This window comes from Ahaetulla prasina, chromosome 8 (genome assembly GCF_028640845.1).
Source record: "Ahaetulla prasina isolate Xishuangbanna chromosome 8, ASM2864084v1, whole genome shotgun sequence".
In the NCBI taxonomy this organism is placed as follows: domain Eukaryota; kingdom Metazoa; phylum Chordata; class Lepidosauria; order Squamata; family Colubridae; genus Ahaetulla; species Ahaetulla prasina.
Window position 1 is genome coordinate 64,609,463 of NC_080546.1, and position 22,898 is coordinate 64,632,360.

At 38.0% G+C, this 22,898-nt stretch overlaps 1 protein-coding gene across 1 annotated transcript in view; it reads left to right on the forward strand.

The window, feature by feature from the left end:
• LOC131202853 (biorientation of chromosomes in cell division protein 1-like 1) overlaps positions 1 to 22,898 on the forward strand; it is a 46,324-nt gene that overhangs the window by 2,062 nt on the left and 21,364 nt on the right. Inside the window, exons 3-6 of the mRNA XM_058192326.1 lie at positions 12,341 to 12,389; positions 14,569 to 14,597; positions 14,720 to 14,804; positions 15,237 to 15,408. Of these exons, the coding sequence (XP_058048309.1) occupies positions 12,341 to 12,389; positions 14,569 to 14,597; positions 14,720 to 14,804; positions 15,237 to 15,408 (335 nt within the window). The remainder of the gene's footprint in view (positions 1 to 12,340; positions 12,390 to 14,568; positions 14,598 to 14,719; positions 14,805 to 15,236; positions 15,409 to 22,898) is intronic.

Sequence of the window (22,898 nt, forward strand, 5' to 3'; positions counted from 1 at the left end):
AAAATCTGGGTTAGAAATGTTAAGTTTACACAAGCACAGAATTTAAGGGAAAATTTTTATAAGATGTTTTATAGATGGCACTTAGATCCCAAAAAATTATCACTTATGTATCCTAATATCCAAGCGAAATGTTGGAGGTGTGATTGTGATGACCCTACATATTTTCATATTTGGTGGACTTGCAAGAAAATTAAGGTCTTTTGGATAAGAATTTGGTGGATTATTCAAAATGTACTGAAGAAGAAGATAAAGTTCCTGCCACAATTTTTCCTTTTGGGAATTATAACGGATTGTACAGGGATTGAGACTAAACTGATTCTGAATTTAATAACAGCAGCAAGACTGTTGATTGGACAATACTGGAAGAAAGAAGAGGTACCTACAATAGAAGAATGGATACTGAAAGTCATTAATTTGGCTGAGATGGCTAAAATCTCAGCTTTTTTAAAAGACAATACGCAGGAAAGATATTTAATTGAATGGAAAAAATGGATTGATTATCTACAAAATAGATATCAGATTAAGAAATATCAGATTGCCTTTGAATAATTAGGAAGTTATTTTATGTAATGGGGAGGGGGTTGGGAGATGAAAAGCTTTGGATGTGGTTAATTGGATTGGAAGGAAAATTTTATTCTATGTTTGGTTTATGTATAACAATACCTTGTGATTGACCCGGGAAGCTGGGGAAGGAGGGGAAGGGGGTTTTTTGGGAGGGAGGGGGGGAAAAAGAGGGGAAAATGTCTTTGTTTTTTTTTAAAACTCTTTCAATAAAAAAAAAAAAAAAAGGTCTGTCAACTAATGCATCTCAGCATTCAAAGCGTGCTTTTCTCCTGGGCTAGATGGAAAAGCCAGGACCAACTTGTATTCCTGAAATCCAGCAGGGAAGAAGTAAAGCAAATCTCCATTAGGTAGGAATTCCAAAAATTGAGGATAGTGATTGAAAATGCCTATGTCTTAATCCCATCAGACATTTTTCTCAGAAAGATGGTCCTGAAGGGAAATGTTCCTGTTCAATCAGATTAGATGGGCAGGTGAATACAGGAGAAAGTTGTCCCATAGGTGACCAGATATCTACGGGACCGCCTACTGCTACCGAATACCTCTCACCGACCCGTGCGCTCTCACAGAGAGGGACTCCTCAGGGTGCCGTCAGCGAGGCAATGTCGTCTGGCGACGCCCAGGGGAAGGGCCTTCTCTGTGGGGGCTCCCACCCTCTGGAATGAACTGCCCCCAGGACTTCGTCAGCTTCCAGACCTTCGGACCTTCCGCCGCGAGCTTAAAACATACCTATTTAACTGCGCAGGACTGAGTTAGATTTTAGTTTGTGGGTTTTAACTTGGGTTTTAATTTTTTATATTTTTAATTATTAGGCTTTTGAATAAGTTTTTTAATTGGTTTTAGAATTGTATTTATTGCTTTTAAATGCCTGTAAACCGCCCTGAGTCCTTTGGGAGATAGGGCGGTATATAAATATAAACAATAAATAAATAAATAAATGAAGCCTTGCCAAAGGCCTGGGTGAAGAGCCAAGTCTTCACAATAGCAAAGTGGGAGGCCATCTGGATCGTAGGAGGAACCTTGTTGCAGAGGGCAGGTACTACTACCCAGAAGGTGTGCTTCCAGATTCTGATTTAATGTTATTTATGTTAGTTAATCATAGTGTTTAATTGAAAGAACCTAGAGTGTGCCAATCCTGCCTGATAGAACTGGCTGAACAGTTGCTATAGGAGACAGGTGCTCCCTCAAGTAACCAGGCCTATACTACGTAGGCCTGTAAGTAGATAAACAATGTATAGATAAATAAAAGAATGCACTGCTTTTTTACTCTAATGTCTATACACCAATGCACAGAATATGAGGAATAAACAGGGAGATTTGAAATTAAAGTAAATGAGGGCGGATATGATATTGTTGCCATTATGGAAACTTAGTGGGATGAAACCCACAAATGGAACATACAGCTAGAGGAATTTAAATTATTTAAAAGAAATAGACTAAATAAAAGAGGAGGTGGAGTTGCACTATATATTAGAAATAACTACATCCCTACAGAAATAGAGCACAACAATGACGAAAATTATCTTGAATGCATTTGGGTCAATATTAAAGGTGAACAAAATGACATTGCCATAGGTTTATACATAGGCCACCCAACTTTTTGCTAGGCAGCTAACTAAGGTATGTTGGAAGCACATCGCAATAGTAATGGGGGATTTTAACTACCTTGACATCAACTGGGAGACAAACTCTGCACCAAGTGGAAGTTCCAACAGGTTCCTAACAAACCTAGCAGACAACTTTGTTTCCCCAAAAAATAGAGAAGGAAACAAGGGGATCAGCCATATTGGACTTAATTCTCACTAACACAGATTAAATGATAGATGGTGTTGAAGCTAAAGGCAATGGTGTATTAACCATTAAGCAGACTAAGCACATGCTTAGGGCACCAGGCCCAAAGGGGGCACCACAAAGTTGAGAAAGAAACTTTTATATAGCCTAAGCTTGGCTTCATTTGTACAGTATGTACAAAGGAGGGGGCATCAAGATTTGCCAGTGCTTAGGGCACCAGTGAGCCTTAATCTGCCACTGGCTACAGGAACCTTGGAGGCGAGTGATTGTGCAATATTGGAATTCAACATTATGTAAGCAGAAGCAATAGAACAAAGTCAAACTGGAGTCTTGGATTTTAAGATAGCTAAATTCAATAAACTTGGAGCTTGCAAAGGATTCCGTGGATGAGAATCCTCAAGGAGAAAAAAGAAGCTTGGGAAATTTTGAAAAGTGAGATTATAGAAGCCCAGTCCAGCACAATACCAATGAAGAAGAAAAATAACAGCTCTCAAAAGAAACCAGCATGGCTGCATAAAGAACTCTCTGACAAATTGAAAAACAAAAAGGACAAGTATAAAAAGTGGAAAGAGGGGCAAATAACTAAGGCAGAATATCAGCAGATAGCCCGAGCCTGCAAAAATGAAATGAGGAAAGCTAAGGCTCACAATGAACAAAGGCTTGCGACAAAAGTAAAAAATAACAGAAAAAGCTGCTTCAAACATGTTAAAAACAAGAAAAAAGTCAAGGAAACAATTGGTCCATTTTTTTGCTGGGAAAAAGTGGCAAGAAGGTGACAAGCAACAGGGAGAAAGCAGAACTACTTAACTCATTTTTTGCAACTGTCTTTACACAAAGGGAAAAAACAGTCCAAGCTATCAAAAACAGCACCACAAAAAACAGATTAGGAACACAAGTTAAAATAGGGAAGAAAATGGTAAGTGAAGACAGATGGATTACACCCCAAGATTCTAAAGGAACTGGCAGACAAGATCTCAGACCTACTGAACTATATCTCAAGTAATTGTGTTCTCTTTGCTGACGATGTCAAACTATTTAACACCACAGACAATACATCTACCATTCAAAAAAGACCTTGATCATCTAACCACTTGGTCTAAAACTTGGCAACTCCAAATCTCAACCAGCAAATGCTCAGTCTTACATATTGGAAAAAAGAACCCAAACACTAAGTACATACTTGATGGACATTGCCTTACAGATGACCCCCACCCTGTTAAAGACCTTGGAATTTTCATATCAAATGATCTAAGTGCCAAAGCCCACTGCAACTACATAGCAAAAAAGGCTCTAAGAGTTGTAAACCTAATCTTGCATAGCTTCTTTTCCAAAAACACTACACTACTAACCAGAGCATATAAAACATTTGCTAGATCAATTCTAGAATACAGCTCGCCTGTCTGGAACCCTCACCACATTTCTGACATCAATACAATTGAACGTGTCCAGAAATATTTTACAAGAAGAGTTCTTCACTCCTCTGAAAACAACAAAATACCTTATCCCACCAGACTTGAAATCCTAGGCTTAGAAAACTTGGAATTCCGTCGCCTTCGACAAGACCTAAGTTTAACTCACAGAATCATCTATTCTAATGTCCTTCCTATTAAAGACTACTTCAGCTTTAATTGCAATAATACAAGAGCAACCAATAGATTAAAACTTAATGTTAACTGCTTTAATCTAGATTGCAGAAAATATGACTTCTGTAACAGAATCATCAGTGCTTGGAACACTTTACCTGACTCTGTGGTCTCTCCCCATAATCCCAAAAGCTTTAACCAAAAACTTTCTACTATTGACCTCACTCCATTCCTAAGAGGACCATAAGGGGCATGCATAAGAGCACAAACGTGCCTACCGTTCCTGTCCTATTGTTTTTCTTTTTTTCTTCATATATATATATATATGTGTGTGTGTGTGTGTGTGTGTGTGTGTGTGTGTGTGTGTGTGTGTGTGTTTTCTGAGGTTTTCATGGGTGTTTGTATGTAGGTCTTTGGTTGTTCGGGTTTTCTCCCGTGTAAAATTGGAAATGTCTTGGCAACGTTTCGACGAAGTCTCATTCGTCATCTTCAGGCTTCAACCGTGTCGTGCTTCCGTGCTTCTTGCTCCCAGAAGCGCTGAAGCCTGAAGATGACGAATGAGACTTCGTCAAACGCTGCCAAGACATTTCCAATTTTACACGGAGAAAAACCCAACAACAAGACCTACATATATATATATATATATATATATATATATATATATATATATATATATATACTTATACCTCCTAATATTCCCTCATATATATGTTTATATACTATATAATCTTTTTGTGTGATGCTTATATATATTGTTGTGACAAATAAAATAAATAAATAAAATAAAATAAAATATTTCAAAGATCCTGGAGCACCGGGGAACTGTCAGAGGATTGGAAAAGAGCTGATGTAATTCCCATCTTCAAAAAAGGAGGAAAAAATAGATCCAGGAAACTACAGACCTATCAGCCTGACCTCAATACCAGGGAAGATTCTGGAAAAGACAATCAAGCAACAAATCAGCAATCACCTAGAACGAAAAGCCAACATGGGTTTGTCAAAAACAGATCATGCCAGACTAATCTTATTGCATTCTTTGACAAAGTGACAAAATTAGTGTACCAGAGGAATGCTGTCGATATAATTTACTTGGACTTCAGTAAAGCATTTGATAAAGTAGACGATAACCTACTACTAGATAAAATATAAAAATGTGGGTTAGACAGCATCATCACTCAATGGAACTGCATCTACATGGAAGGAAATATGCAGTAGGGTACCCCAAGGCTCTGTTTTAGGCCCAATACTCTTCAACATCTTCATCAATGATTTGAATAGGGGGATAAATGAGGAACTCATCAAATATAAGACAACACCAAACTAGGAGGAATAGCCAATAAGATACAGAAGGATTTTGACAGACTTGAACATTGGTAGGTAAAATGAGGACCCAGATTGTTGGGGGGGCAATAAGTTGACTTTGTATATAAATATACAAATAGGATGAGACTATTGCCTTACACAATGTAAGCCGCCCTGAGTCTTCGGAGAAGGGCGGGATATAAATGTAAAAAAAAAAAAAATTGGGTGCTATCTAACAAAATGAAATTCAATGGTGAAAAAAGAAAGGTTCTACATTTAGGCAAGAAAAAAAATGCATAGGTACAGTATATGACTGCATCTCCAATGATCCATTTGTTAAGCTACTGAAGTTCGCAGATGACACAACAGTGATTGGTCTCATTCGAGACAATGACGAATCCGCATGTAGACGAGAGGTCGAACGACTAGCCTTGTGGTGCAACCAAAACAATCTGGAACTGAACACACTCAAAACCGTAGAAATGGTGGTAGACTTTAGGAAAAACCCTTCCATACTTCCACCTCTCACAATACTTGACAACACAGTATCAACAGTAGAAACCTTCAAATTTCTGGGTTCTATCATATCGCAAGATCTCAAATGGACAGCTAACATCAAAAACATCATTAAAAAAGGACAACAAAGAATGTTCTTTCTGCGCCAACTCAGTAAGCTCAAACTGCCCAAGGAGCTGCTGATCCAATTCTACAGAGGAATTACTGAGTCTGTCATTTGCACCTCTATAACTGTCTGGTTTGGTTCTGCAACCCAACAAGAAAAACACAGACTTCAGAGGATAATTAGAACTGCAGAAAAAATAATTGCTACCAACTTGCCTTCCATTGAGGACCTGTATACTGCACGAATCAAGAAGAGGGCCGTGAAAATATTTGCAGATCCCTCGCATCCTGGACATAAACTGTTTCAACTCCTACCCTCAAAACGATGCTATAGAGCACTGCACACCAGAACAACTAGACACAAGAACAGTTTTTTCCCGAAGGCCATCACTCTGCTAAACAGATAATTCCCTCAACACTGTCAGACTATTTACTGAATCTGCACTACTATTAATCGTTTCATAGTTCCCATCACCAATCTCTTTCCACTTATGACTGTATGACTATAACTTGTTGCTGGCAATCCTTATGATTTATATTGATATAATGATCATCAATTGTGTTGTAAATGTTGTACCTTGATGAACGTATCTTTTCTTTTATGTACACTGAGATTATATGCACCAAGACAAATTCCTTGTGTGTCCAATCACACTTGGCCAATAAAATTCTATTCTATTCTATTCTATTCTATATGTGGTACCTTGCTCAATAGTAACTGTGAGAGGGATCTTGGAGTCCTAGTGGACAACCATTTAAATATGAGCCAGCAGTGTGCAGCAGATGCCAAAAAAGCCAACACAGTTCTAGGCTGCATAAACAGAGGGATAGAATCAAGATCACGTGAAGTGTTAATACCACTTTATAATGCCTTGGTAAGGCCACACTTGGAACACTGCATCCAGTTTTGGTCGCCACAATATTAAAAAAGTTGTGGAGACTCAAAGTGCAGAGTACAGAGAAGAGCAACAAAGGTGATTAGGGGACTGGAGGCTAAAACATATGAAGAACGGCTGCAGAAACTGGTTATGTCTAGTTTAATGAAAAGAACTTGGGGTGACATGATAGCAGTGTTCTCAGGGGCTACCACAAAGAAGAGGGAGTCCAGCTATTCTCCAGCACCCAAGGGCAGAACAAAAAGCAATGAGTGGAAACCAAACAAGGAGAGAAGCAACCTAGAACTAAGAAATTTCCTGACAGTTAGAACAATTAATCAGTGGAACTTGCCTCCAGAAGTTGTGAATACTCCAACACTGGGAGTTTTTAAGAAGATATTGGATAAGCATTTGTCTGAAGCAGTGTAGAGTTTCCTGCCTAAGCAGGGGGTTGGACTAAAACAATCTTGGCAAACCTTTTCAGCACCGAGTACTGAAATGGAAGCGTGTGTGCGGGTTCCAGAAACTGGAAGAGCAACTCTTCCGGTTTCCGATGCGCACTGGCCACCTGGTCTTCCGGTTTATAGCGCGAATGCGCACGCGAAGACCAGCTGGCGGTGCATCGGAATCCAGAAGAGCAAAGGGCGATGGCTCGCGTGCCTGAAGAGATGGCTCTGCATGCTACTTTTGGCACACGTGCAATAGGTTGTCCCTTCCAACTCTGTTATTCTGTTTTAGGAGTGTGAAACATACTTTCTTTTGAATCTTTATGCAAAAGCGTGGATAACTTTTTATTCTCTGTGAAATAAGATGATTTGAGAAATAATTCAAGATCAAAACAGCCATTTTAAATTTAGAAAAGGTTTTTAGAGTGCTCAGAAAATCCTGTTTGCTTTTTTTTATTTAAAAAGTTTTACAACAAACAAGTTTTTTTTTAAAAAAATTCCCCTTCACCCTCCCCCCTCCCCCTCCCCCTTCACCCCTCCCCCCCAGAGACTTCCCAAAGCAAAATACAGGGTATAACATCTAACAAACATATGCTAAAATACTACAAAAAACATACCCCATAATCCCTTCTCCCCCATTGATACCTTAACTCCCCGTTCCCCTTTTAAACTAATACCCAAATACAATACAATCCCTACCATCACTCAAATGCTATTTGATACTTTTTGGTCTGCCTGTTTGATTTTTGAAGTAGCAGTTTCACACTCTGACTCTGAACTGCTTAAATAGAAATGTTTTGGACAACTCTTATTTTTGCACCAGCATACCATTCATACTTATCCTAAAATAACGTATGTAATTTTAACCATTTTTATGCAGATTATTTTTAAAATATTTTAATTATAGTACAAAAAAAAGCTGCTAAACTTAATGAAGGTATTACACACACACACACACACACACACATGAGCTACATCTTTTTGCACTACTTATTACTACTGTAATTAACTGATTATTAACTGATTCCATTAAAAAGCTTTTTTTGTCAGAATTACTATGGTAGTTCTCTTAAGTAGTGCTCTGAAATCAATTCACATATGTATGCCATTAAATAATGAATATCATAACAAGAACAAGAACAAACTGAAATCAAGGGCCTTGTAAGGATTTTTCCCATCTGAATAGTTACAATTCAGATTATACATAATTTATATCAATTGCATCTATATAGCAAGTTTCAAAAACCTACTTCTTTATTCTTATCAAGAGATGGTCTTCCATTTGCTCCCTGTTCTGCATTCTGCCCTCTCATTCCCTTGTTCTTCCTCTCTGCTCCCTTCTTCCCCACAATTTTTGTATTTCTGCTTCAAGAAATCTTTACATCTACCTTAGAATATAGGATAAGATAAGTGGTGGGATTAAGGCGGTTCATACTGGTTTGGCAGAACCAATATCTAATTTTTTATTTTCGGCAAACTGGTTATGATAAATCTGTGTTTTCCAGAACACATCTTATTTTCATTCAGCTTTCATCTGGGGGGTGGGAACCGTCCCCAAAAGTCCAAGAGTGGCGTGACGGAAACCAAACGGAGATGTGGCACCTTCAATCATGTCACTCAAACAAAAACTACTGTTTCCCTGAAAATAAGACTGGATCTTTTGAAAAGACCCTATTGGGTCTTATTTTCAGGCGATATCTTACTTTATAGCAGGGGGCGGTGCAGGGCCTCTGAATAAGGCAGCAACCTAGGGCCAAAGTGCCGGCGGAGTGCCAGAGGGTTGGGAAGTGCTGAAGCAAGTGGGCATCCTGCCTGCAGCTCCCATACTGGCTGTCCTTTCCAGCCAGTTGGAATGCTGCTGTGTTTAAGTGCCAATAGATGCCAGCCTTCCCTCTGGCAGGCCAGCTGCTGGAAAGAGATAGCCCCATTTCAGTCCCTGCCACCCAGATGCCCTCACTTCCCCCAAACATTTCTTTGCTAACTTGATTTCCAGATCTATCACGCTTCTCCCTGTCATGTGCAGGGAAACAAAAGTTTGTAGGACTAAAAAAAAAGTTAAATGAATCAATTCCAGCTTCTCGCGAAAAAAATCTTGCGAAGTTGGAATTGATTGACTGAACTTTTTTTTTAGTCTCACAAACTTTTGTTTCCCTGCACACAACGGCGAGAAACACGACAGAGCTGAAAATCAGGTTAGCAAAGAAATTCTTGGGGGAAGCAAGGGCATCTGGGTGGTGGTGGGTGGGGCAAGCTTTGCAACACGGGGCTGCAATGGAGGAACAGGAAATGGTGTGGTCACCACAAGGGGAGAAGGAAGAGCAGAGAGAAGAAAGGGAAAACGGTTTGCTCCGTCCCTCACATCAGCCACTCCATTTCTCCATTGCAGCGCAGGTCCCAGGATCCACTTTGACAGCAGGGAGGTTTGGGAGATAGTCAATCACCATTCATGGTGTGGCTGCTGACCAATCACTGCACCACCTCTGAGGAAGGCAGCAGCAGCTGTCAATGCAGCTGCAGGTAAGGCGCAATCCCGCCCACCAGACCACCCAAGCAGCACCAAAAACAGCAGTCAAAGCTTCCAAGAGCTGCAGGGATCCGTGCATGCTTTTTGCAGTCAATCCTGCTTCAAGTTTTGACTGCTGGGCAAGACCTCTCCCAACAGAAGCTTCTTCCCTGCTTCCCTTCCAGAGCAAATTGCCCTTGCAGAATCAAGTCCTGGAAGATCATGGGAAGAGCATGTTTAGAAGCAAAGCAAGCCTCTCCCTGTAACGAGAATTGCAGCCAACACTATTTGTAAGAAATCAATGAGACTTTCTCAGAATGGCAGGAGCTGCAGTTCCCATCACCTTCAGGAAGCCTAGGCAATGGAAATCTTAGGCCACGCTTCTCGCAGCTGAAGCAGTCCTGCTCATCCAGGGTCAGGTTGGCCATCGTGGGAGCCTTGTCCCATATATGGTGGAGCTGGAGATTGGGGATAGGCCATGCCTCCCATGACAGCCAACCTGACCCTGACGATCAGGCAACTCAGCTGGGATTGCCAGAGGCTTTTAAAAGCATTTTTTAGAAAAAAGGTAGAAAAAATGCTTTTAAAAGGCTCTGATGATCCCAGCTGAGCTGTGCGATCATCAGAGACTTTTTTTTAACTTTTAAAAGCATTATTTTGGCTGAAGAAAAAATGCTTTTAAAAGTTAAAAAAACTCTGATGATCGTGCAGCTCAGCTGGGCATGGGGGGCCGCAGGGATTTTTGCTATCGGTTCTCCGAACCACCCGCCACCATTGCAATCCAGTCCAAACCGGGAGCATTTCACCCCTGGCTGTGGGGAGTGGCCAGGGTGGGCATAGCCACCTTGACGTCACTCGTCTCGGCGCCTGTGGTGGCCCAAGTGCTCTGCCAGAGAAAATAGGCTCCCAAACTCCGTTTTTGGCTGGGACAGCCTGCAATGCTGTGCCAGCGAAAACGGAGCTCAGGAGGGCCATGTGCAGCCCTCCTGAGCTCCGTTTTCACTGGCAGAGGCACTGTGGGCCGCTCCTTCACAGTTTCAAGGGTGGCCCTTGGGCCAGATTTAAGCACCCCATGGGCCGGATGTGGCCTGCGGGCCTTGAGTTTGACACCCCTGAATTATTTGAATCCCACCACTGGATAGGATTATCTTTATAGCAATAGAACTTAGACTTCACAGTATAGAGTCCACTCTAAGCAGTTTACAGAGTCAGCATATTGCCCCCAACAATCTGGATCCTCATATGATTGACCTCGGAAGGATGAGTCAACCTTGAGCTGCTCAGAATCTGACTCCTAGAGTGAGCAGTGAGTTAATCCTGCAGCACTGCATTCTAACTGTGCCACCACGACTTTGCAGTATAATCTGCCAGCTTCCTGCCACTTAATTTTTGTCTCTATGTTTACTGTACTGCATTTTTCTTCATATACAGGTAATTCTCAAGTTATAACAGTTCACATAGCAACCATTCGATGTTACAACATAACACCCTCCCACGTATTTACAATAATTTACAACAGTTACGAAGTTACGAATATTACAGTAGTCGTTCACACTCATGAACGATTGCAGAGGCACTGCAACATTCACTCTGCCTATTCTGTTCTCCACAGTCACTGAGCCTGTGGTGATTTACTTACCTTGTGGTGATCTAGCAAGCGGTTGGTTCCTTCGCCTGCTTTGGTGCATTCACGGAGAACAGAGGCCTAAAGTAGTGCGAGATCACGGTGCCGAGAAGCTTCCCATCTTGGCACAAAATGAGTTTGCAAGCTGATGGGAGGCTTGAAACTAACGCGATTTCACTGGCCCAATGTATCATCAGCTTGCAAATGCTTTTTGCGCCGAGACTGTAAGCAGGCAAAGAAACCACAGCAGAGAGGCTGGAGAGGAAACAGCTTGCTAGATCTTCACCAGTTAAGTGAACTGGCACGGATGGGGGAAAGCAACTGTGGCGAGCCCAGTGGATGGAGCATGAGGTATCTCAAAGATCTGGGTGAGGCCTTGGGTGGTCTGAAGCAAGTAGTCTGTTCCATTGCTAGACACCCCCCCCTCCAAGGCCTTACCCACCCTGAGATACCTCATTTGAACTTAATGATGTGCGCATTCATTTAGCGAATGCGTGGGCAAAAACAGGGAGTGATCACATTCGTTTTATGTGATTCACTCCAACGAATCCTTGAGTTAAGAATGTAATGGGCAGGCTCCTTTACATTCGTAACTCGAGTATTACCTATATGAAACTATCAAAAATGTCAACATTGATTGTAGTTTTTAATATTCTGACCAATGAGCTGATCTGTGTATAAAATGTGTTTTACAGTATATTCTAAAATGTAAGCTATGGCAAAAACATTTAAAAGTGTACGTGTGTTTATTTATGATACTGATAAACTCACTATAAGATTGTGATCAGCTATGAAGTTTCTTTGAAAAACACAGCTTTATTCATGGGTTCAGTTGTAAAAAGTATTGCATATTACATTACTTTGGGTCTACACTAACTGTAGTAGATGGACTACTTCTCAATGTTTAAATAACCTCTGATATGACAGGATATCATGAATTTGTTTAAATATAAAGAAAAGTTTGAAAGCATTTGAATCCATTTAATATGTTTTATTTTTCTACTGAGAATACTGCTGTTTTTGTTCTTAATTAGGTACTGCAGCCTTCAGGCACTAGCAGTAAACCAGTGATAATACCAGAAGGTAATAATTCAAACATCTGTTCTTAACATGAAAAATAGATGGGATGAAATGCAAGAGGCTTTTTTTCTTTCTTTTAAATAAAGACTTGCTACTCCATCAATTTGGCTGTCATATTTCAAAGTTTTCTTTTCTAGAGATCCAGGTAATTGTAACATGTATGCAGTTCCTTTCTCAAACTTGGTAAATTTAGTTGTGTGATTTTGTGGTTTCAGTGGCCTAATAAATTGATATCTGTCAGCAGGGCACAGCTAGCGAACCTAATGGCATAGTTCCTTCCATACTGCCCCAGGAATCTTACAGTTTGGCCTGATTAATTGATTCAATTTCTAAACTATCAGAATGTATAACTCCTAGTACTGCATAGCAGTAAATAGAAGAGTGCAGAATTCAATAATAAAATAATTAAAACTTTGAACTTCCATAAAACCAAAAAGACCTAATAAAAGATTAGTGAAATATAATTGACCCCCACCCACCCCTCTATCCTGGAATGTACATTTCCAAGAGCCTTTCCACCCATTTTATTTATTTATTTATTTATGTATTTATTTATTTATTTTGTCACAACAATATATATAAGTATCATACAGAAAAGATTATATAGTGTATAAACATATATAAGAGTAAATATTAGGAGGAATAATAATGGGTTTTCTCCCGTGTAAAATTGGAAATGTCTTGGCAACGTTTCGACGAAGTCTCATTCGTCATCTTCAGGCTTCAGCTTCGTGCTTCTGGGAGCAATGTGTGATTGCAGCTGTTTCTTCCTTTTTAACTGCTAGTGGGGGTTTGAACTGATTGGGTGGGAGCTTGGCTGTGCTCTGATTGGATGGGGTTTTTTTTGTGCTCTGATTGGATGGGGGTGTGTCCTGTTTGGGTGGGGGCTTGGTTGTGCTCAAATTAGTCTGAGTTGCAGGGGGATTTGAGCTGGTGAGCTGCACTGCTGCTGTTTGGCTTCGTGTTCGTGGTCGTGCTACATCTTCGTAGTGGGTGTCAGTCTGCTGCATGTATGGATTGGAGGGGTTTGAAATGGCTAATGTTGCAGCTGCGGTCTGGCTTCTGGTCCTTGGTCGTGCTTCCTGATCAGTGTGGGTTTGGGTCTGCTTTCTGGGTGGATGTGTGGTGGTGACATCCTGTGTGGACCTCGTGGGTGTGGGTCTGGTGTCACGAGGACAATAACACGAGGAATGACACCAGACCCACACTCACGATATATATATGAAGGAGAAAAAGAAAAACAATAGGACAGGAACGGTAGGTACGTTTGTGCTCTTATGCACGCCCCTTATGGTCCTCTTAGGAATGGGGTGAGGTCAATATTAGAAAGTTTTTGGTTAAAGCTTTTGGGATTATGGGAAGAGACCACAGAGTCAGGTAAAGTTTTCCAAGCACTGATGATTCTGTTATAGAAGTCATATTTTCTGCAATCTAGATTAAAGCAGCTAACATTAAATTTAAATCTATTGGTTGCTCTTGTATTATTGTAATTAAAGCTGAAGTAGTCTTTAACAGGAAGGTCATTACAATAGATGATTCTATGAGTTAAGCTTAGGTCTTGTCGAAGGCGACGGAGTTCCAAGTTTTCTAAGCCTAGGATTTCAAGTCTGGTGGGATAAGGTATTTTGTTGTTTTCAGAGGAGTGAAGAACTCTTCTTATAAAATACTTCTGGACATGTTCAATTGTATTCATGTCAGAAATGTGGTGAGGGTTCCAGACAGGCAAGCTGTATTCTAGAATTGGTCTAGCAAATGTTTTATATGCTCTGGTTAGTAGTGTAGTGTTTTTGGAAAAGAAGCTACGCAAGATTAGGTTTACAACTCTTAGAGCCTTTTTTGTCCAGCCATATGTCAGGTCAGCTTGTTGAGTCTTGTTATGGAGGGAACTTAGGGCTAGAGAAGCAGGGTTACCAGCATTTAATCTTTTCATTTGATATCTGGCTTTTAAAGTTAACATCCAGCCTCATAGAATTCTAATTTTTAAGGAGAATTAAGTCATTCCATTTTATTATTGTCTATCATCCCTGCCACAGTTTACATTTGCATGTAGTGCATTGTAGTAAGTTTAAGAGGAACAGTATGCAAGAAAATACATTTTTAGTTAAATGACTAAGTAAAATTTTTTGGCTAATTTTAACATCTTGATAAAAGTACATTCTTAATTATTTTTTTCTTTTTACAGCCAATGATTTTTTGAACAATAGAAGCAATGTAAGTTGAAGAATTTGTAATTTATTCTGTTTTTCAACCCAAATCTAAAATATCTTTACAGGATTATATATTGTAGTGGAACTGGATTGCTGTTTTGTTTTATTTTTACATTCAATTGTTAGGAAACTGAAAAAGAGAAGAGCAGGGTGGTTATGCAGTTAAGAGGAAGAAAATCGAAACAGGCTTGTCTTTCATCAGAGGAAACAGGTAGACAGAGAACCTCCTCTCTCTCTTCTTAACTTTACATTTTTTTTAAGTTGTCTGTTAACTTGTAAAGAGATCAGTTTTATTCCCTGGGCTGTGGGGGGGGATCATTGGGCTGAATCTAAAGTAAATATTATAGAAATATGTGTAAATCTCTGTAATTTTATGTCAGGATTAGTACAGCCCAGCTGCTTTGATTCCGGTTGAGTTCTCTATGAATTTTGTCTGTGAAAGAAAAAAGTAAACTATCACAAATGTGTTTAAAGAGATTTAAACAAATATGAATTAAAACATAAAGGGATGGAAAATTACATTTTTCATTTACAAGGTCCTGTAAGAGTATTCTATATGGAATACTCTTTCTTTAAAAAAAAAATTTAATTATCTTTTTCTGAGACTTGAGTGGCTCTTTGATACTGTCATTAAAATTTGCAGGAACAAACACATCTGAGTCATCTAAAAAACGTCAGAAGCTCATATCGGTCTCTGAGGAAAGCGTTAAGGGCCAGGATGAAATCATGGAGAAAGGATATGATGGTGAAACAGATGGAGATGAGATGCATTCAGGAGCCACAACTAGGTCAGCATCAAGATTAGAAGCAGAAAGGTAATGTGACAAGATTTAGTAAATGATTCACTGGGACTCTCCAGTAGTGCATGGAGGGATGTTATGAGAATTGAGTAAAAAGACACTTTAAGGATGTCTTTTTCTGCAGTCACTGCTGTATTTGTCTCAAATGCAGTGAATTTCCCAACTGATAATGAAGGATTTCTGGCTACTGTTACCATATGAATAAGGGTATACCTATTAAAGTTAAAATGGCAATCACAACTATATAGTTGAAGCATCAGTCTTTTTTATATATGTCACATATAAAAAAGGAGTAAGGCTTTCATGTCACTGTTATAGTCATCATCTTGTCTTTTTTACCCTTTTCCTATAGACTTCTCTGCATGTGAATATATAAGAATAAAATTAGAACCATCCTAAAATCTGCAAATTTGGTGCATTTTAATCCATTTTATCCATTGTTTATCCATTTAATCCATTGTTGTGATACATTGTTTTATCTTGAGATAAGCCACTTAGGGTCACCTATACTGCAAGATGGGCAGTGAATAAATGAAGGAAGGAATGAAGTATAGCAAGTGCATATTGAATCACAGTTATCCAATGATCCAGGCCAGTAGATCTCCAATTTATACAGATTAATGTGAAATTTCTTTGCTTTCATCTAATCATAAAATGATCCAGATTCCAAGTCAGAACTTCTCTCATACCAGGGTATATGATAGTGATTAACAAGGGGACTGGGCATCACCAGCACATAAGCAAAAATCTAAATCTAGTGGCTTAATCCAGCACTAATTTCATGCAGATTTTAAACAGCATCAAAAATAAGATGATTCTTAGTGTCCTGAAAGTACAGCTGTGGTCTCCCACCTTTCTTAAAAATGTGAATTTCATCGGAACTGAAGATACTGCTAATTATACCCCTGAATATTACACTTCCTCTCTATTATCAATATTCTGAAGTCTTGACTCCACCAAAATCTTGGCTCCACGATCAGCCTGGAAATCAGAAAGGAAGCAATACAGAAGATTTGCAATCAAAAAACACTTATTGATACATAACTAGGTGCGTTGCCCATGAAAGAACCTTAAGGTTCCTGACCAACATAACTGACAATTTTGTCATCCAAAAAATAGAGGGCCTGCTATTCTACACCTAATTTTTACTTAACAGTGAAAAAATAATAGAGGGAGTTGAAGTTGCCAAAACTTTGGTGGAGAATGACCATGTCATATTGGAATATATATATATATATATATATATAAGTGAAATACCACTCACGCATCATCACAAAATCTCCAGAACTGTAAAGCCTACAAACTTGAAATTTGCCACGTATGTTCCTCTTGGCTTCTAGGTGCTCACTAAGAAAGGATGTTTCGAAATGACCATCAGAGCATTAGTATTTCCTATATTATTATTAACATGCTATGATGCTAAGGAGTCCTACTCTCCTTCCCCACCTGAAAAGAAGTCTGTTCCAAATGCAAAACACAAGCAGAGGAGAGGAGTTTCAGTTTCAGTTTTACTTTCACAGCAGCAAGCAGCTTTACTACAGAACAGTTGAGCTAAGCCAAGGCCAGGCTCCTTCCTGTCTCCTTGCTCACACAGCAAATACCATTTCACTTTCCAAACAGCCCTCTGATGCTAAGGAGTGTACTCCCCCTCCCCACCTGAAAAAAAGTCTGTTCCAAATGCAAAACACAAGCAGAGGAGAGGAGTTTCAGTTTCAGTTTTACTTTCACAGCAGCAAGCTGGGATAGGATAGGGGAGGCTTCTATGAGACAAGGCTGAGGGAGAGAAGGGGATAGGATAGGACAGGCTTCTGTGGGGCAAGCCTGAGAGAGAAGGGGATAGGGGAGGCTTCTGTGGGGCAAGTCTGAGGGAGAGAAGGGATAGGATAGGGGAGGCTTCTGTGGGGCAAGCCTGAGGGAGAGAAGGGAATAGGATAGGGAAGGCTTTTGTGGGGCAAGCCTGAGGGAGAGAAGAGAATAGGATAGGGGAGGCTTCTGTGTGGCAAGCCTGAGGGAGAGAAGGGGAGAGGAGAGGCCAATTGTAACTACTCATTAATTTTCAAGCTGTAAGTGTCAATTTATCAAGCCCGATCAGATCGTTTCGTAGCGGAGCACGGGTATTCAACTAGTTCAATATAATGCAACACAAATAATAGAACATAAGCAAACCAGTGTCTTAGACTTTATTTTTTTTTTTAAAGTTTTATTTTTACAATCATATCAAATAGTTCATCCAATGTACAGTTATATACAATTAGTCGGTCTTGCCCAGTCACCACCCCCCTTTTTAACACTCTTCCCTCTTCTACCTTCTTCTACTTTCCAAACCTTCCTCTCCTTCTCTTATCTACATCCTCTCCTCCCTCCACCCTACACCTTCCTTCTCCCTCTTCTACCCCTCTTCCTTCCTCTTCTCCTCTTTCCTACCTCCTACTCTCTCTTTTCTCCCTCCCCACCGTTCTAAAATGGTAACTGGGCAGACCCGACCCTGCATTAATTATATTTATACATCTTCAATTAACCCTGTACATTAACCATCACTCCATCTCTACCAAACCCTCCCCAATTCCCTCCCCTTACCCCCCACCCCCCACCCCAACTTCCCAGAACAAAATGCAGGGTATCAAAACTAACAATCATAATCTAAAATAATTCCTAAATTATAATCTCTAGTCACACCACACTTAGTCACACTCTCAATTCCCTCTCCTTCAAAATATATCTAATACAAAATATTTCCTAAATTTACTCATATGCTATTCGATATTTTTTATCTGATACTTATTTTGAATATAATCAATCCACATTTTCCATTCTAAAATATATTTTTCTAGTGTATAGTCTTTCAAGTAAGCGGAGATTTTGCCATCTCTGCCAAATTTGATACTTTGAGTGTCCATTCTTCAATTGTAGGTAATTCTTCTTTCTTCTGAGCAATCAAAAGTCTTACGGCTGTTATTAAGTTCAAAATCAATTTAGTCTCTATAGCTGTACAGTCCATAATAATTCCTAGTAGAAAGAACTGCGGAGTAAACTTAATCTTCTTTTCAAAATATTCTGCATGATCCACCATACTTTAATCCAAAATGCTTTAACTTTTTACAAGTCCACCATATATGGTAATAAGTGGCATCTTCACAATCGCATCTCCAACATTTAGCCTGTACATTAGGATACATACATGACAACTTTTGGGGTCTAAATGCCATCTATAAAACATCTTATAAAATTTTCTCTCATATTTTGCGCTTGTGTAAATTTAACATTCCTCACCCAAATTCTTTCCCAAGTTTCCAACATTATTGGTTGCTGAAAATTTTGTGCCCACTTAATCATACAATCCTTAACTAGTTCGGACTCTGAGTCTATTTCTACTAATACATTATACAACCTCTTAATATGCTGTTGGCCTTGATCTCTCATTTGTTTTAACAAATTATCCTCAGTTTGCTTAACACCTATTTTTTGATCTAATTTCCATCTAGCTTGTAATTGTCCATATTGGAACCATGTATAATTTTTCCCTTCTTCCCCCATCTTTTCTCTGGATTTTAATTGTAATTCCCCCTTTTCCATACAAAGAAGTTCTTTATAGGTAACTACCTCCATCTTTTGATATATATTTATATTTTCTATCATGTGTCTCGGATTGCCCATATTGGAATCTTTCCATCTAATTTATATTGATATTTCCTCCAAACCCTCAATAATGCATTTCTAATTATATTATTTTTAAATATTTTATCTACTTTCTTATCATATAATATATAGGCGTGCCACCCATATAACAAACCATACCCTTCTATATTCAAAACTCTTTCCTCAGTTAAATTAATCCAATCAGTAATTAATGATAAAACAACTGCTTCATAATACAATTTCAAGTTAGGCATTTTAAGACCCCCCCTTTCCCTTGTATCCTGCATTATTTTTAATTTTATTCTTGGTTTTTTGCCCATCCATACAAAGTTATTAACCCCCTTTTGCCATTCCTGTAATTTGATATCATTCTTAAGCACCGGTATCATTTGAAATAAAAATAAAAACCTGGGCAAAACATTCATTTTTATAGCCGCTATTCTTCCCAACAAGGATAGTTGTAACTTCTTCCAACTCTCCATTTCTTTCCATACCTTCTGCCACAATACCTCATAATTATTTTTATATAATTTAACGTTTGAAGCTGTAATATATATTCCTAAATATTTAACCTTTTTAACGATTTCAAAACCTGTAGTTCTTTCTAACTCTTCTTTTTGTTGTATATTCATATTTTTAGTTATCATCTTTGTCTTTTGCTGATTCACCTTAAATCCAGATACTTTACCATACTGACCAATTATATCTTTTAAACCAGTAGCTGAGTATGTTGGTTGAGATACAGTAACAACCAGGTCATCTGCGAAAGCTCTTAATCTGTAATCTTGATGTTTAACTCTAATTCCCTTTATTTGATCAGAGCTACGTATTTTATTCAAAAGAATTTCTAAAGTTAAAATAAAAAGCAATGGAGACAGGGGACATCCCTGTCTCGTCCCTTTCCCAATTTTAAAAGTTTCTGTTAACCCACCATTTACTATTATTTGTGCTGTTTGCTTCTGATATATTGCCTTAATTGCGTGGATAAAATAATCCCCAAATTGCATTTTTTCTATTACTTTAATCAAAAACTGCCAGTCCAATCTATCAAAAGCTTTTTCAGCATCCAAAAAAAAAAGCCGCTGAGATTTGGTTGTTTCTTTCCAAATATTCAAGTAAATTTACAATTTGCCTCACATTATATCTCATCTGCCTACCCTTAATAAATCCTGATTGATCATTATGAATTATTTGATTCATCACTGGCATTAATCTATTAGCAAGTATCTTGGCAAATATCTTATAATCAGTATTTAAAAGTGATATAGGCCTATAATTCTCTGCTTTAATACCATCTCGATCTTCCTTCGGTATTAGCAAAATAAAGGCTGTCCTCCATGAAGGGGGAACATCTCCTCCCATTTGAATTTTATTAAATAACTCTTTAAGTGGTTCAACCATCTCATTTTGTAAATTTTTATAATAAACAGCTGTTAAGCCATCTGTACCTGGTGCTTTACCAATTTTAAGTTGCTTAATTGCTAACAAAATTTCCTCTGAAGTAATTAATTGATTCAGTTCTTCTCTTTGATTTTCTGTAAGCTCACAAATATTTTGTTGTTGTAAATATCTTTCTATCTCTATATCATCAATCATATCCCTAGTATACAACTTACTATAATACTCTAAAAATGCTTTTTTAATCAAGTTCTTTTGATAAACTTCCTTACCCCTATCTTCTATTTATCAATCATTCGTGATTTCTGTTTTTCCTTATTAAATAGGCAAGCCATCTTCCTGGCTTATTGGCATTATTAAACGTATCATGTTTTACATATTGTAAATTAATTGCTACTTGATCTGCCATCAACATATTAAACTGACCTCTTAATATATTTATTGATTCTTTTATTTTACTATTTCCTGGGCTATTTATCAATAACTGTTCTTTCTTTTAATTTCCTCTTCCAATTTCTTTTTCTTTTTCTGCAATTTATTTTTGTATTTAATATTCATTTGTATAAGATTTCCTCTCATATAGGCCTTGCTAGCGGCCCAAATCATCTCTATAGATGTTTCTTTTTTCATATTCATAATAAAAATTCTTCATTTGCTTTTTACATTCATTTACATTTTGTTCATATTTAAACAAATTCTCATTCAACCTCCATGATCTCCTAGCCTCCTTTTCCGATCAATTTCAATCCAAACGGACTATGATCAGATAGAGTTCTTGAACAAATCTTAGTCTTCTTCACTCTAGAATACAAATCATTAGAAATCAAAATAAAATCAATCCTCGAAATGATTGATGCCTGTCAGAAAAGAAGGTAAAATCCCTCTCTTCTGTATTATGTTCTCTCCAAATATCTCTTAATTCCAAGTCCTCCATCATTTCAAAAAGCTGAGATTTGGTTGTTTCTTTCCAAATATTCAAGTAAATTTACAATTTGCCTCACATTATATCTCATCTGCCTACCCTTAATAAATCCTGATTGATCATTATGAATTATTTGATTCATCACTGGCATTAATCTATTAGCAAGTATCTTGGCAAATATCTTATAATCAGTATTTAAAAGTGATATAGGCCTATAATTCTCTGCTTTAATACCATCTCGATCTTCCTTCGGTATTAGCAAAATAAAGGCTATCCTCCATGAAGGGGGGACATCTCCTCCCATTTGAATTTTATTAAATAACTCTTTAAGTGGTTCAACCATCTCATTTTGTAAATTTTTTAATAAACAGCTGTTAAGCCATCTGTACCTGGTGCTTTACCAATTTTAAGTTGCTTAATTGCTAACAAAATTTCCTCTGAAGTAATTAATTGATTCAGTTCTTCTCTTTGATTTTCTGTAAGCTCACAAATATTTTGTTGTTGTAAATATCTTTCTATCTCTATATCATCAATCATATCCCTAGTATACAACTTACTATAATACTCTAAAATGCTTTTTAATCAAATTCTTTTGATAAACTTCCTTACCCCTATATTCTATTTATCAATAACTGTTCTTTCTTTTAATTTCCTCTTCCAATTCCTTTTTCTTTTCTGCAATTTATTTTTATATAATTTGGCGTTTGAAACTGTAATATATATTCCTAAATATTTAACCTTTTTAACGATTTCAAAACCTGTAGTTCTTTCTAACTCTTCTTTTTGTTGTATATTCATATTTTTAGTTATCATCTTTGTCTTTTGCTGATTCACCTTAAATCCAGATACTTTACCATACTGACCAATTATATCTTTTAAACCAGTAGCTGAGTATGTTGGTTGAGATACAGTAACAACCAGGTCATCTGCGAAAGCTCTTAATCTGTAATCTTGATGTTTAACTCTAATTCCCTTTATTTGATCAGAGCTACGTATTTTATTCAAAAGAATTTCTAAAGTTAAAATAAAAAGCAATGGAGACAGGGGACATCCCTGTCTCGTCCCTTTCCCAATTTTAAAAGTTTCTGTTAACCCACCATTTACTATTATTTGTGCTGTTTGCTTCTGATATATTGCCTTAATTGCGTGGATAAAATAATCCCCAAATTGCATTTTTTCTATTACTTTAATCAAAAACTGCCAGTCCAATCTATCAAAAGCTTTTTCAGCATCCAAAAAAAAAAAAGCCGCTGAGATTTGGTTGTTTCTTTCCAAATATTCAAGTAAATTTACAATTTGCCTCACATTATATCTCATCTGCCTACCCTTAATAAATCCTGACTGATCATTATGAATTATTTGATTCATCACTGGCATTAATCTATTAGCAAGTATCTTGGCAAATATCTTATAATCAGTATTTAAAAGTGATATAGGCCTATAATTCTCTGCTTTAATACCATCTCGATCTTCCTTCGGTATTAGCAAAATAAAGGCTGTCCTCCATGAAGGGGAACATCTCCTCCCATTTGAATTTTATTAAATAACT